General features: G+C 34.3%; 1 protein-coding gene across 12 annotated transcripts in view; it reads left to right on the forward strand.

Moving 5' to 3' along the window:
• AKAP9 (A-kinase anchoring protein 9) overlaps positions 1-15,500 on the forward strand; it is a 195,387-nt gene that overhangs the window by 133,224 nt on the left and 46,663 nt on the right. For 11 of the 12 annotated variants that reach the window (XM_055307480.1, XM_055307482.1, XM_055307481.1 and 8 more), the window contains one exon: positions 14,946-15,108. In XM_055307480.1, the coding sequence (XP_055163455.1) occupies positions 14,946-15,108 (163 nt within the window). Of the gene's footprint in view, positions 1-10,650; positions 11,437-14,945; positions 15,109-15,500 lie in introns of those variants that run through there. The other variant, XM_055307491.1, reaches the window with a different exon arrangement.

The raw sequence follows: 15,500 nt of genomic DNA on the forward strand, positions 1-15,500 counted from the left end.
TGCCTTTTTTTTTCTTATTTCAGCTACATTAGTATTTAATTTCTGTGATTTGTACTCTTTCATACCATGAGAAAACTGGTAATACTTTTCCTTTATTAACCCCTATTAAATACTTTTAACCTGGATCTTGAACACTGTTAATAATGTTGCTGCTGCTTGATACCATTGTAAATTTTGGACAGCATAGTTAATGCAGTGCAGTTGACCTTTGAATAATACAGCTGAAGCGTGCAGGTCCATTTATATGCAGATGTTTTTCAATGTATTCAGTACAGTACTGTAAATGCATTTTCTCTTATTTAAGATTTTCCTAATGCCATTTTTTTCTAGCTTGCTTTATTGTAAGAATACAGTATATATTACGTAATACACAGAACATATAAAATATGGGTTACTTAACTGTTTATGTCATCAATGAGACTTCTGGTCTATAGTAGGCCATTAGTAGTTAAGTTTTGGAGGATTCAAAAGTTATATGGACTTTTGACAGTGTATCTATGTGTGGGGTCAGTGCCCCAGCCCTTTTGTTGTTCAAGGGTCAGTTGTATAATATTGGTCTTTTCACAAGTACCGTGGAAAATGGTAAATAAATCAGAAGTGACCCATAGTTGGACTTATTCCTATAGGCTACTACAGAGAAAGTTCCCCTGTTAATCCATTAATACCGCCAACAGATGGCATCTCGGGTGTGGGATCCTCCTGAAACACTCATTTTCCCAGGTCAAGATCACACCTTATCACATCTGCTTGTGTGACCAGGTTGTGATGTATAGCAGGAGCCTGACCACAGCAATTTGCAAATTATTCTTAATTTGTAAAATATTAATATAGCCATATGTTATTTAGCTTTTACTGTATTATTTTAGATATCAATGAACAGGTCACAAAAACTTTGCCTACAGTAGTAAGCGGTTTTCAAACTGCAGTCTCTAAACCAGCAGCATCAGCATCACTGAGGACTTCTAAATTTAAATTCTCAGTCCCCACCCCTGACCTACTGAAAGATAGAGCCCAGCAACCTGTGTTTCAAAAGTCCTTTTGGTGATTCTGATATACACTGAAGTTTGAGAACCACTGATCTAGAGATTATTGGTACCATGTTCACATTATGCTAGCTGAATTTTGAAGTGTTCTAATATCTGCTATATAAAAGGTTAAAGTGGTTGTTGCCATTGGTATAAAAATCAGATATTTCTTAATTGAAGTGTATTTTTAAAGTGATGAGAAGAGGAGCTTTGTAAAACTTTCTTTTAATCCAAATTTAGTTCACCTACTACTCTTCCATGGATAGATGTTTAAAGTCATTGACTGCTTCAGAATATTCTCATTAATAACTAAAATTATCTTGAATATGATAAATATTTTTAATAATACATTAGATTGATACAGAATAATGTGTAATTACCTTTCTGAAATAACTTGTATTTCATTTTCATTTTAATGTATCATTTGGTTCTTCATAATGGTATAGTTCCCTTTTATCTTAATTTTTTTCACTTGTTATAAAAAAATTCTAAAGCAGAAATGAGAGACACTGCTAGTAGTCTACTTGTGCTTGCAATGACAGAGAAGTCCAGATAAATAGCTCTGCAGAGCATACCTTGAGACTAAGAAAAAGAGTAGCGTCTCATACTTTGGAGTCAGGTAGGTCCAAGTAAAGCTTATTGGAAGACTCGATGCTTGAGATGAATCATTCATTCATCTTATTTTACTAAGCACCTACTATATAATAATTACTGTTTTACATACGAAGTATAGCATTAAAGAAAATAGTCGAGGGATCCCTGGGTGGCGCAGCGGTTTGGCGCCTGCCTTTGGCCCAGGGCGCGATCCTGGAGACTCGGGATCGAATCCCACATCAGGCTCCCGGTGCATGGAGCCTGCTTCTCCCTCTGCCTGTGTCTCTGCCTCTCTCTCTCTCTCTGTATGACTATCGTAAATAAATAAAAAAAAAAAAAATTAAAAAAAAAAAAAAGAAAAAGAAAATAGTCGAAATCCTTGCTCTTGTAGAGCTCAACAGTTCAGTGGTGGTGACCAACAATACATAAACATATAGTGTGTCAGGTGGTGATATCTGCCAGAAAGAAAAAATAAAGGGAGATAGAGCGTGATGGGGAAAGGGGACATTTTATATAGAAAAATCAAGGAAGACCTCTCTGATGAAGTAATAGTCAAGCATATTTGCTAAGTAAGATTAGGAGAGACAGCCATATAAGTAGGGGAAGAATGTTTTAGGCAAAGGAATAACAAGTGTGAAGGCCCTGAAGTGGTTGTGTGCTTGTTCTTTGTGTGGCTGACAAAGAGGCCGGTGTGGCTGGAACAAAGAGAGAGGAAAGTGGGAGAAGAGGTCAGAGTGGTACCTGGGAACCAGATCACATGGAATTTAGGATTTAATTCCTTTTTTTTTACTATTTCTTTTCTTTCTTTCTTTTTCTTTTTTTTTTTTTTTTTTTTTTTTATGATAGTCACAGAGAGAGAGAGAGAGCAGAGACACAGGCAGAGGGAGAAGCAGGCTCCATGCACCGGGAGCCTGACGTGGGATTCGATCCCGGGTCTCCAGGATCGCGCCCTGGGCCAAAGGCAGGTGCCAAACTGCTGCGCCACCCAGGGATCCCTAGGATTTAATTCCTAATCAGATATGATGGAGTCATCATGTACAACTTTTTTTACTTCATATTTTGAAATAATTTTAGACTTAGAGAAAAGTCATTAAATAGTACAAAGGGTTTCATTCACCTTCCCCTAATGCTAACATCTTGCATAATCATAATTATCAAAATTTAGAAAGTAAAACTGGTATAATACTATAACCTGGGGATCCCTGGGTGGCTGAGCGGTTTAGCACCTGCCTTTGGCCCAGGGCACGATCCTGGAGTCCCGGGATCGAGTCCCACATCAGGCTCCCTGCGTGGAACCTGCTTCTCCCTCTGCCTGTGTTGTCTCTGCCTCTCTCTCCCTCTCTCTGTGTATCTCATGAATAAATAAATAAAATCTTTAAAAAAAAATACTATAACCTGAAATATAAACGTTTGGATTTTGTCACTATTTCCCACTAAGGTCCTTTTCCTTTTCCAGGGTCCCAATTGCATTTAGTTGTCATGTCTTTGTCAGCTCTCTTCTCTTTTTCAGTTAGTAACTGAGTCTTTGTGTTTTATGACCTTGACACTTAGAAAGGACTGGCTAGTTAACTTATAGAATGTCCCTCAATTTGGATTTGTCTGATATTTTTTTAATGATTGCATGAAACTTACACATTTTTTACAAGAATACCACAAAAGTGATGTGCCCTAATCAGTATCATACCAGAAGGCACATGATGTTACATATCTTATTAATGGTGATGTTAATCTTTTTTTTTTTTTTTTTGGTAATGTTAATCTTGATTTCTTGTGGTATCTTCTGGGTTTCTCTACTATACTATTACTATTTTAACCTTTGTAATTACATACCTTGGAGGAGGTACTTTGAGATTATGCAAATATCTTGTTTCTCCTTAAACTTTCACCCAGTAACTTTAGCATTTATTGGTAGATCTTGTCTGTACAGTTATTACTGTGGTATTCTAATGGTGATTTTCTATTTTCCTCATTCCTTCTTTTATTATTCTGAAAGAGCTAGTTTTTCACTCACATTTATAACCAGAATCCATGGGGCACCTGGGTGGCTCAGTGGTTGAGTGTCTGCCTTTGGCTCAGGTCGTGATCCCGGGGTCCTGGTATTGAGTCCTGTGTCAGGCTCCCCACAGGGAGCCTGCTTCTCCCTGTGCCAATGTCACGGCCTCTCTTTCTGTGTCTCTCATGAATAAATAAAATCTTTAAAATATATAATATATATATATGTATATATATACATACATATATATATATATATACACACACACACACACACACAAATAAAATCAGGATCCATATGGACTCATGGCTATTTATTTTTTTCAGTGGGTTATAATTCAGTACTATAGTAATTGGTTCTGTTCCAGCTTTGGCATTGAGGACTCTTTCAGGTTGGCTCTTGTGCCTTTTTGAAGTGCTTGCTTTTTTGAGCACTGTAAGTGTAACTATCGGAGTGCTTGCTTTTTTGAGCACTGTAAGTGTAACTATCAGAGGCTCCAAACCCATCTTGTGTTATTTCTGCCCTAGCCCTAGATTCTAACATTCCTCTAAGGAAATTAGGGTCCTCTTATCAGATAATGATATTTAGAAACCAAGATCTGGATGCTCTATGAACTCATTGTTACTAAAGAGTCATGACTCGTAGGTCCTCTTATCAGACTGTTGAAAATATAGGGGGTATATATAAATACAGATACGTATTTATTTCTGTATCTTTATGTGTGTGTGTGTATATATATATATATATATAGATATATATATATATAGCAAAAACGTTAGTTCATACATTACGTCTAATTCTGATCCAGTACCATAACATTCATTCTACCCTTCCCCTTTTCCTTTGTAACTTTGTTCTCGATCAGTGAGAAACCAGGGTTTCACTATCTACAGTATTTTTACTTGTTTGTTTAGCCATATATACCCATAAAATAATTTCACAATTGCTAGCCTTTATCCCTGTGAAGAACAAATTTATTAGAGTACAATGTTTATGTACAGTACTTTTTGTCTTTAGCCTTATATAGTCAAAACTACTGTTTTTCAAAGTAGGTTAACTCTTCTCCCTCACCCTCTTCAATGTGGTTTTGTTACTCACTTTTAATACAGTTACAATCATTTGTTACAGCTTTTATTCCATTTTGAGTTTCCCCATTTTCTAAAAATTCACAAATGGTAAATTTCACTCTTTATATGGGTAGTTCTATCAGTTGTGACAGATGCATAGAATGTATATCTACCACCACAAACATGGCATAGGATAGTTCCATCCCCCAAGACTCCCTGGTGCTGCTCTTTTGTAGTTAGCCCTTCTACCTCCTGCCATTGGCAACCACTGGTTGCTTTCTCTCCTCCATCTTTTATAGTTGGAGGATGTTCTACTTTTACCAGACTGTTGTAAATGAAATAACACATTATGTATTCTTTGGGATCTGGCTTCATTGTCTTAGAGTGCATGTAAGGTTCATCAATGTTGTTGCATGTACTAATAGTTTCCCTTTTAATAGCTGAGGAGTATTTTATTGTATGGATGTACCACAATTTATTTAGAGGATATACAGATTGTTTCCACCTTCGGATCATTAGAGATTTTTGAGTAACTGATCTAACTTACATTTTTCAAAAGGATTATTTGGACCACTGTGTCAAAAATAGACTGAGGGGATGGAGAAGTCTAGAGCAGAAGCATAGAAACAAGTTAGAGTAATTACTTTCCCAGATATACAAGTTAGGTGGTGGAATAAGACTGTGAACCAGAGTGTCTGGCTTCAAAGTTTGTGCTCTTTAACTGCCACTTTTTCTGCCCTTTGAAAATGAAAGGAGTGAATCACTTTGTCAGTTAACTACTGACTGGTCATGTTATACACAGACTAAGGAATAGATTTTGAAATCTGGGGTGTCACTTGTAACCTTACAAGAGTAGTTGGATAGAGTAATGGAGGTGAAACTAATTCAAGAGAAAATGAGAAGAAAGGAAGTAAAGACTTAAAAGACAAGTAGACTAAGTAGTAGGTCAAGAAGAAAATTTGAGTCAAAGGGTGTAGCATATTAGTGTAAACCAGCATGATGTGTATGAGGATAGTGGATAGTTTTGTGTTACAAATATCCAGGATAGAAGGTGGGAAACTGGTAGAAGGTAAGAGCAGAGGAATATCCCCTGGTTACAGGTCAAAGTCCCATGTAGGCTAAGGTAAGGTGTTTTAACTTCATGCTATAAAGTGTGGCGAGTCATTGAAATATTTTTGTTGAGAAAATAATAATACCAAATTTTTGTTTTAGATTCCTCAGGCAACAGTGTGATAGGTAGATGGGCAGGAAGATGGTGAGGAGAGATGCTGAATGTAGGGAAACAAGATACATTTAGAATATTCCAGGTAGGGGATCCCTGGGTGGCTCAGCGGTTTCGCGCCTGTCTTTGGCCCAGGGCGCGATCCTGGAGTCCCAGGATTGAGTCCCGCGTCAGGCTCCCGGCATGGAGCCTGCTTCTCCCTCTGCCTGCGTCTCTGCCTCTCTTCTCTATGTCTATCATTCATAAATAAATAAATAAATAAATAAATAAATAAATAAATAAATAAATAAATAAATAAATATAAATAATCTTAAAAAAAAAAAAGAAAAGAATATTCCAGGTAAAATGTGATAGAGATCAAGCTAAGGCAGGAGGGAAGTGATTTTAAAACTTTTAAGAAGCTGAATTTGATAGAAATTAGTGTGACTGATCAGATATAGGGGATAAGGAAGAGGAGAGGAAACCAAGCATAAATCCTTGGTGTGTTTCATTTACTGAGATAGGAGATGCAAAAGAAGTGAGTGATGAGTTCAATTTTCGATAATCTGAGTTTGAAATACATAGAGGGGGCATCAAGTAAAGATACTCACGAGAGTCTAGAGTTTTAGTAGAACTTATTGGAAGTTGTCTTCCCTTTAAGATATTTGAAGCCATGGTCTTTAGAGTGTGTACAGAGCTATTTTTTGTGTTTGTAAATGCTTACATTCAAAAGAGAATAAAGGTAGGTACATCTACAGAAGAGATCAAGAATGAGAAAAAAAAAGTCAAGAAAATAATGTCATAAAAAGCCAGATAAAGAATGATTTTCCAAAAGTTGTCTTTACTATGGAAAGTCATAATTGCTGAGAATTTAGTGTCCATTGGATATTTCAACTTGAGTGTCATCAGTGACCTTGATGAAAATAGTGTCATGGAATTGGTAGAGGAGAATTCAAAATTCAGAGAATTGGAGAAATCAAGACAGTTCTGTTTTCTTTACAGATAGTAAAGAAAAGCTTGAAAAGGGGAGAGTTTTTTTTTTTTAAGGTTAGAATAGTGTACATTGAGTAGCAATAGAGAAGTTGAAGATTGCAGATCAGAAGGGATGGGCTCTCTGGAGGCCAGGTCCTTGAAGTAGGTTAGGATGGAATCTAGAATACAGGTGGGAGGTGTGGCATTCGAATCAGGAAGACCTTCCCTCATTTAAGATTGGAGAAAAAGATTATTGCAGGTTATTGTGGGCTTATGTTTGAGATGGAGGAGGAGTTCATTGAAGTCTCCCTAGTCTAAGTAAATGTCAAATATACAAGGTTCTTTCTTTTTTAATGGTGTGGATTTATATGTTGTGTGATTTTAGTAGATGTATGATTAAGCCTTGTACTTCATTTTAAGGTTTAGTTTGTTGTAGTTTCTATAGATACATTCTGCTTCAATAAAAGAACTAGTGAACATTTTCATTACAAAGTATCAGGGTATCTGTCTTATAGACTGATTTCATAATATCTATTAAAAATATTTTACTTTATGTGTTTGATTTGACAAGTGATTTGCCCTATAGAATGTCCAAATCCATGTAATGATACACTTATTATTGATGAATTATATTTAACATTTGCCCAGACAGGCTACCATAAAAATTAGGCTTATATTCAAACTATTACAGATTCCTGTTGGTTAGGAGAGCTTTTATTGTAATATGAGGAAAAGTGCTTAGAGACTACCTGCACACTCGTAGAAAAATAATCTCTTTAACATAATCTGTATTCAGTAGTCTCTTTGTGGTTCTGCAGAAAAGTTATCTTTGAGAGTATGGTTTCAGATTCTTCATTTTTGAATCAGGTAGAAAAAGAATTCAGTCTGTTCGTGGGAGTAGTTTTTCAGCAACTAAAGCTTTCCAGAACTCACAGGTACTATCAAGAGATACCTTTAGGCCTTGGAAAAATTAATGAGGAACTTACTTCCACAGAATAATGATTTTGTAAATAACTCTCATGAGTTTATGATCATTTTTGAGAGTAATGGAACCTAAGCTGCATGTTTCTGTATTTTCTCAGAAAGGATGAAACAGTTTAAGATTTATCATTAAGTTTTAAGCATAATCCAAGTGTTGAAATGCATTTTGCCATTAGATGTTTCCCACAGTGTGCTTATATATATATAAGCATTGTTCAGGGCTCTGTCAGAGTACTACATCCAGTATTCAGCCTCTCTATTAAATAACCTAGAGAAACAAGTAAATAAATCAATACCCAAAAAAGAGGAACAAAAGTGTTTTACAATTTGAGAGAAATGTTTATGGGAGAAGGAGTTTGAATATCTTGACATTGTAAGATTAAAGTAAAGCTATTTAGTTTGGGAAACATAGCTCTATAACCAAAGTTAATAACCTTCGAAATATGCACTAAAATCTTGATTATCTGGAACCTGGGAAATGAGCAAGTCTGGATAATTAGAAGGGTATCTTCCTAAAAATTGAAGTCATTTTGCTTTAACTGCTTTTGATTGTGAAAAGTTTTATATGCTTTCTAAAATAAAAAATGGAATACAATTTGTATTATTCTAATGCAGGGTAGTCTGTCTGAACATTAATTAATATACTGTCAGTTAATACAACTGTTATTAGGGGAGCTATTTGCCCCTATCTTAAGTCGTCTTTATTGCTGTTTTGAATCCCGCTTTCCCTCACTAATTTTACTGTTTGGTTTGTGGTTAGTGTTATTTATTTATTTATTTATTTATTTATTTATTTATTTATTTATTTATTTATTTATTTATAGTGTCTTTTTTTTTTAATATTTTGTTTATTCATAAGAGACACACAGAGAGAGAGAGGCAGAGACATAGGCAGAGGGAGAAGCAGGCTCCCTATGGGGAGCCTGATGCAGCACTCGATCCCAGGACCCTGAGCCAAAGGCAGATGCTCAACCATTGAGCCACCAAGGTATCCCCGTGGTTAGTTTCTTAACCTTAACCTATGTTCCTAGTTAGAAGGCGATACATCTCACTTGTAGTTTTGGCCTTAAATGGATGGAAACAAGTTTAATATGCTTTCAAAAATGGATAAAAAAGATTTTAATTTAGGGTCATTTTTTTGAACCTGAAATATATAATACATCATCAGTTCATATACTGTTGTTATGAGGGCTGTTTACCTCATTCTAAATCATCTTAATCTGCTACTTTTTTGAGTCTTTTTCACCTCCCTCCTTTTTTTCTCTTCATTGTAGCTAGTTCTTATCTTGACCTGAATGTTTCTATTTATAAAGAGATACTTCTTACTCTCAGAGTTTTGTTTTTGCTTCAAATAAGAAAAATTGTACACTAGATTATCAAAATAAACTAGAATTTCCAGAGGGAGCCAGGAAAGAGTAATTTGAGAGCTATATGATATGGTAAGCATGGATGCTGTCCGTTCATAAAGCTGAGCAGCTAGGATATGGACAATTTTGTATCTGCTGAAGATCCAGAAAAATCAGATGTAGCTGAACCAGTATAGGGTTAGGCCTCCATTTTGTACAGATATTAAGACTTCTTCACAGACTAACAGGTGGGCTCACACTGAAAAAAGTAATAAACAGAAATTTGTCATTGTCTAATCCAGTATTAAAATAGACAGCTGCACCTCCCCCCCCCAGAGCATTTACCTGTAGATTCTGGGTTTTCTGTAGAAAATTTTATTTACTTTTCCCTAATTTATTACCTACTATGAAGGCTTTGAGTGTTTGGCTCCTTTATAAACAATTTTGTGTAGTGAAATGGCTATAAAATGGATTTTTGTTGCTACCACCCTCTTGCTTTAGTATGGGTTTTTCCATAGTAGATAAAAGGCTTTAGTTTTATGGGTTTAGGATATTTAGTTACTGGATAGAGAAAAGACACCACAATGAAAGCTTTTTCATTTATTTGAAACAACTCTCACTATTGAGGCTCTTTTGATATTAAAAAGTAAGTTGTTCATCTTTTAAAATTCTGTATGTCTAGTTTATTCACTGCTGCCGACATTTCTGGAGCTACTAGAAGACTATTATATGCAACTTGCACTTTTGAGTTTTAGTCAGAGTTTGTAGGATACCTTAAGTGGTGTAATTACCAAACATCTTACATATAATGCAGCTTTTTAAAGAGCATTTTTTTCCCTTAACATTCACTCTGAAAACAATTCAATGAGGAAATAGGTTATAACTGAACTATCTGTATTTAGTTCTAGTGACTGCTGAAAAGAATATTATTTTAAGGAAATAGCAAAAGGAAATACTAAGTATTCCAGAAATAATTATGATTATTCTATATACTTTAAGAACTACTTGCTAATGTGGACTCAAACCTACTTGATTTTACATTTTCAAATTCAAACTTTTTTTTTAAGATTTTATTTATTTATGAGAGACCCAGAGAAAGAGGCAGAGATATAGGGGGAGGGAGAAGCAGACTCCTTGTGGGGAGCCTGATATGGAACTCCATCCCAGGACCTTGGAACTATGACCTGAGCCAAAGGCAGACATCAACCACTAAGCCACCCAGGCGCCCCAAATTAAAGCAATTTTTTGATAGGATGGAAAAATACTAGCTTATCTTAGAAACATTATAAACTTGTCTAAATACCCTTCTCAAAGCTCTGACGTGGAACTTGGATCCTGTTAGGCAAGCTTTTTTTGTGGGCGTATTAATTCACATTCCACCTGTCAGTACCTATAGGTAAAGACAGGAAACCACACCCTCTGTTCTGACCTTTTCCTCAGGGGACACTGACTAGAATCCTTTGGCTCAGCCTGAGAGGCTCTTTGAATAGCTCAGTTGAAGAGCTTTTACTTTTGAATTGAGTGAAGCAGCAAGAACGGAAATAATGTTGCAACTACATTTCTCAAGACTGCTACTATGGAGATTTCCTTGACCTTCCCTGCCAGGTTCTGTTTGGAAGGCTTACTTATTTCCAGATATATCTGCTCCTGAAAGCAGTTTTATGACTCGTCTAATTAGATACTTGTATTTTCATCTTTCTATTCTTTAAGGATTTAATTAATTATTCTGGTTAAGAAGGTATTTGCCTGCTTTTATTTTTGTTTTTGTTTTTGTTTTGTTCTGTTTGGGTTTTTTTTTATCAAAACTAATGGAAAGGTAGTTTTTTAAAAATAGATTTGTGGGTTTTTTTTTTCTTTTGTTGTTTATTTGTATGAATTAATGCTTATTTGATGGTACTAAAAAGACATTTTCCTACCACTATGGTATATCTTGATAAACTAAAAAGAACTTTTTAATGTAGAGAATAACTGTTAAAGCAAGTGAGGAAAATTGGCAACTGCACCTACTAGAATGGATTCTTACGGTACCTACTTGGCTACTCTCAAACTCAGTGGCTCGTGGTTGGAAGAACAAGATGAAGACATTTACGAGGTTGAATCTCGTGTGCCTTTACCACATCCTTTTCCTCTATGTGAACATTTGGATGAAAATAACTCTATAATAATTAATACTTCTATTTTTCATTTTATTCATAAAAGAAATGGACACATATTAAAGCTTATTTCTAAAATTTCACTGCCTACCCCTCCTTATTCAGTAAGTATAAAAAATCTAGTTTCTTATACTTTGTTTATACTTTCAGTTTTTTATACAGTTAAAAAACCTGTATCATAAAAAAAAAACTGTATCATGAGAAATGAACTTTAAATGTCCTTAGTAAGGCTAAATCAAATAGAATCCTGCTTTATTATTGTTTCATGTGTTACTACTCATTTATCCTGGATGTATTGAAGAGCTAAATTTGGTCTCAGAGCCCCAACTTGGCTATGTTTTTTATTCCAGAAAGCAGAGTGAGATAGTATTACAGTTTTCCATGCCAGGCAAGCTGTTTAAATAGATCTTGCTTGTCCTTAAGAATCTTGCTTTTATATGTTTGTGATCTCAATCCTGAGTAAAAATGAAATTATAATATATTATAGGAATATTAAATAAATTATAAATATTAGGAATATTATAAATATTCTAATTATAAATATTAGGAATATTATCCTAATTAAATATTAGGAATATTTGAAGGAATGAGTGTTGTAGTACTTAAAACAGCTAAGTCAATTGAGCCAGTCAGGAGATGTTTAAAATCATATGGTATATTGGCTGTAGTTCAAGACCAGGAAAAAGAAAATATGGATTCTAATTTTAATTTTCTTGTTAACTCATAAAGGAACTTATTTTTAATATCCCCACCAATCCTGTGAGGAAATACTGTATTCTACCTTTTATGTGAAATGTATTTTACAGACATTGTTGAGTATTTAGCATAGTTAGCATTTCTGGTTTATTTAACATGTAAGTATGTTGTGAATGATTCACTACACGTTATCCAGTATAACTACAAGTTATCCAACACTTTTTATGACTTTCATAGCTTTAATTATAATACACTAGCTAATATTTAACAGACCAGATGGTTTTCAGAATAGTTTTTTGTTACCTCTCTTGAGACTTTTGTATTAAAGTGACAGAATAGTTATTAATGTATACTCTATACTTTTAATGTAATGATAAGTTTTTTATTTAAAAATGCTGAATATAAATTTGTGTGTATTTCATATTGTTAATATTAGATATATGTATTAGGAATAAATCATAGCTTAACCAGTTAGAAGAGGCTTTTTAAAGAGTATTTAGGGTGCCTGGGTAGTTCAGTCGACTAAGCATCTTGCCTTCAGCTCAGGTCATGATCTCAAGGTCCTGGAATGGAACCCCATGTCAGGCTCCCTGCTCAGTGGGGAGCCTGCTTCTCCCTCTCCCTCTCCCTCTGCCACTCCCCCTGTTTGTGCTCTCGCTCTCTCTTTCTGTTAAATAAATCAATAAATATGTGAAATCTTTAAAAAATAAAAAAAATTTAAATTAAAAAATAGAGGATTTAGATAAACATTTGAAGGAAGTCTCTTATTTCAGTAAAGTGCCATTTGCTATAATAAATGAAATTTGGTTGCTAACTTTACTGTATTTGATTCTTCTAACTTTTTTGTTTTGTAAAACTGAGTTATTTCTTCTGGTTTTATGGAAATATTTAAATGTACTTTAAGGCTGCTTTGTATCTTGTCAGGAAGTAGAACATTAGATGCAGAAACTTAATTTTCTTATCTAAATCAAGTATTTTGTTATAAATGCTAAATGCCTTGTTGTGTTTGTATAGTAAATTTGAAAAAGGAAAAAAAAACCCTCCTGTCCCTCTTAATAAGAGCTTTGAACTCTTAGAAACTTCATGTATTTACCAGACAACTATTTTGTAATGTAGAAAAAAGCTACAGATCTACCTATGTAGAAGCAATTGATGTGTTTTGAAAATATAGGCTGTGGCTATATTCAGAAGAGTAGCTATATATAAATTAGTTTATACTTATGGTTCTGTTTCTTCTAGTAAAAATCAGTGTATATTATCTACATTTAAAGGAAAATATTATTGCCAGTCAAAAGTAAAAGTATATACATAAAGCTTTATTTTTGTTGAGGTAACAAGGATATCACGGATATTTTAGGAAATACTTTGTGATTTAAGATCTATGTCATTATCCAAGTCTTAAATGCAAATTCATATTATCCCCAAGTAATCTGTGAATAATATTTAACACATCCTGTTAAATAAAACAAGAATAATCGCATACTAGATATTTTGGAAATTGACTTAAAAATCTTTATTTAGTATCTCTAAAATCTGTTTGCTGTGGTAAATCCTAAGATATGAAGAGAAGTCTTTAAGAATAAAATACTCTTAAAAATCATGATTTAATAATACATTATTGATATTTGACTGTAAATTAGAAACCATTACTTTTGATTCATACTTTAAACGTAAAACATGGTAATATCTTTCTAATATACTAAGTACTAATATATAATTTTAAAAATTCTTACAACATTGTGAGCCTATCATTAATATATATGGTAACTGCTTTTTAAAGTTTTTTCAACAGTGTTAATGTTATAGGACTAAGTATTAGAAACATTTGAGCTCAGTTTTTTCTCAGGTAGTTGTTTAAATAAAAACAGGGACACCTCAGTGGCTCAGTTTTTTAAGCATCTGACTCTTGATTTCGGCTCAGGTCATGATCTCAGGGCCCCATGTCACACTGTGTGGTAGGAGTGAGTGAAGCCTACTTAAGATTCTCTCCCTTTCCCTCTGCTTCTGCCCCACTGAATTCCCGCCATTCCCACCTCCTGCTCATTCGAGTGCTCTTTCTCTTAAAAGTAAAAACATAAGCAGGTGCTGGTAGTCAGAAGTTCAGAAAACTAAAGCAGGGACAGCATTTCTCTATAATTTCATGGAATTGGTAACAGTGATCACTGTTTTTGAGAGCTTTGGCTTGAGTATGTATTTGACTATCATTTTTAAAAATTGTGTAAGAATATAGTCATGCCAATAACAGCATTTTAAGGAGGCTGTATGTATGTGTAATTATGAGTAATGCCTCTATATTCTCAGGTTTTCAAAATAAATTTGAATATTCATATAGAGTCCTATAGATGTTTCACAGATGGACAGAAATAAAAGCTTTAAACGTAAAACATGGTAGTATCTTTCTAATATACTAAGTACTATATACGTGGCTTATAATAATTTCATTTTGTTGTGCCACTATAGTTTTGTTAATTGATGCTACTATATTAATCATATATTAGTTTCTCATATTGTATAGCAGGAGTCCACAGTCCATAAATGTTAAATATAAAAGATACTAAGTTTTTCATAGACTACAATTACAGAAAATTCTTCGGAAAATACAAGAGCTTCTGTGTCACTAACTTTATATGTCTTTCTATTTATATAAAGTGGTTTATTTCCAAAAGAGGCATTTTTTTGTTTAATAAAATTAGAATACATCTCTTACAGAAAGTTGTATGTGGCTAAATCTAGTTGTATACTGACTTTTTCCACCTACTAATGTCAGCATGCACTAGAAATAATAAATGTCTAGAGTTAATCTTTATTTTTTATTTTTTTATTTTAAAATCATTTTTTTAAGCTTTAGTGGGGAATGACCTTGGCATTCCCAACACTTTAATGTCTTTCTTCATGTATGCTTTCCCTCCTTGTTTAGCTTGAACATGCGAAAGTTACACAGACAGAGTTGATGCGGGAGTCATTTCGACAGAAACAAGAAGTGACAGAGTCCCTTAAGTGCCAAGAAGAATTGCGAGAGCGCCTTCATGAGGAGTCCAGGGCCAGGGAACAGCTGGCTGTGGAGCTCAGTAAGGCTGAGGGTAAGCAACCTGCCCTTAGCAACTGAGGATGGAAAAATTTCAAGTTTAAAAATAGAGATTTTTTGATGCAGGCCAGATTTGGACATGCCAGATTGGACATTACATAATTTAGAGTGACCACTGAAATGTAGTTGGAATTTGTCTTCAGGATTTCTCTAGGCAATTTTAAAAACTGTGTATATTTTTAATTATTGGAAAGAATTTAATAGAATTACAGAAACCATTAAAATTTTTAGAAAAATATAGAAATAGATGATGGTGATTTAGTACCATGATCCCACCACTCTACATCAAGTCTCCTAAGTTAGCAATGAAAAGGCTGAAGCTACAAGATGTTAATAAATTGTTCAGAGTCACCATTAAGTGGTGATGCCAGGCTTTATGCCTCCATA

The sequence above is a fragment of the Nyctereutes procyonoides genome, unplaced genomic scaffold, assembly GCF_905146905.1.
Source record: "Nyctereutes procyonoides isolate TBG_1078 unplaced genomic scaffold, NYPRO_anot_genome, whole genome shotgun sequence".
Lineage (NCBI taxonomy): Eukaryota > Metazoa > Chordata > Mammalia > Carnivora > Canidae > Nyctereutes > Nyctereutes procyonoides.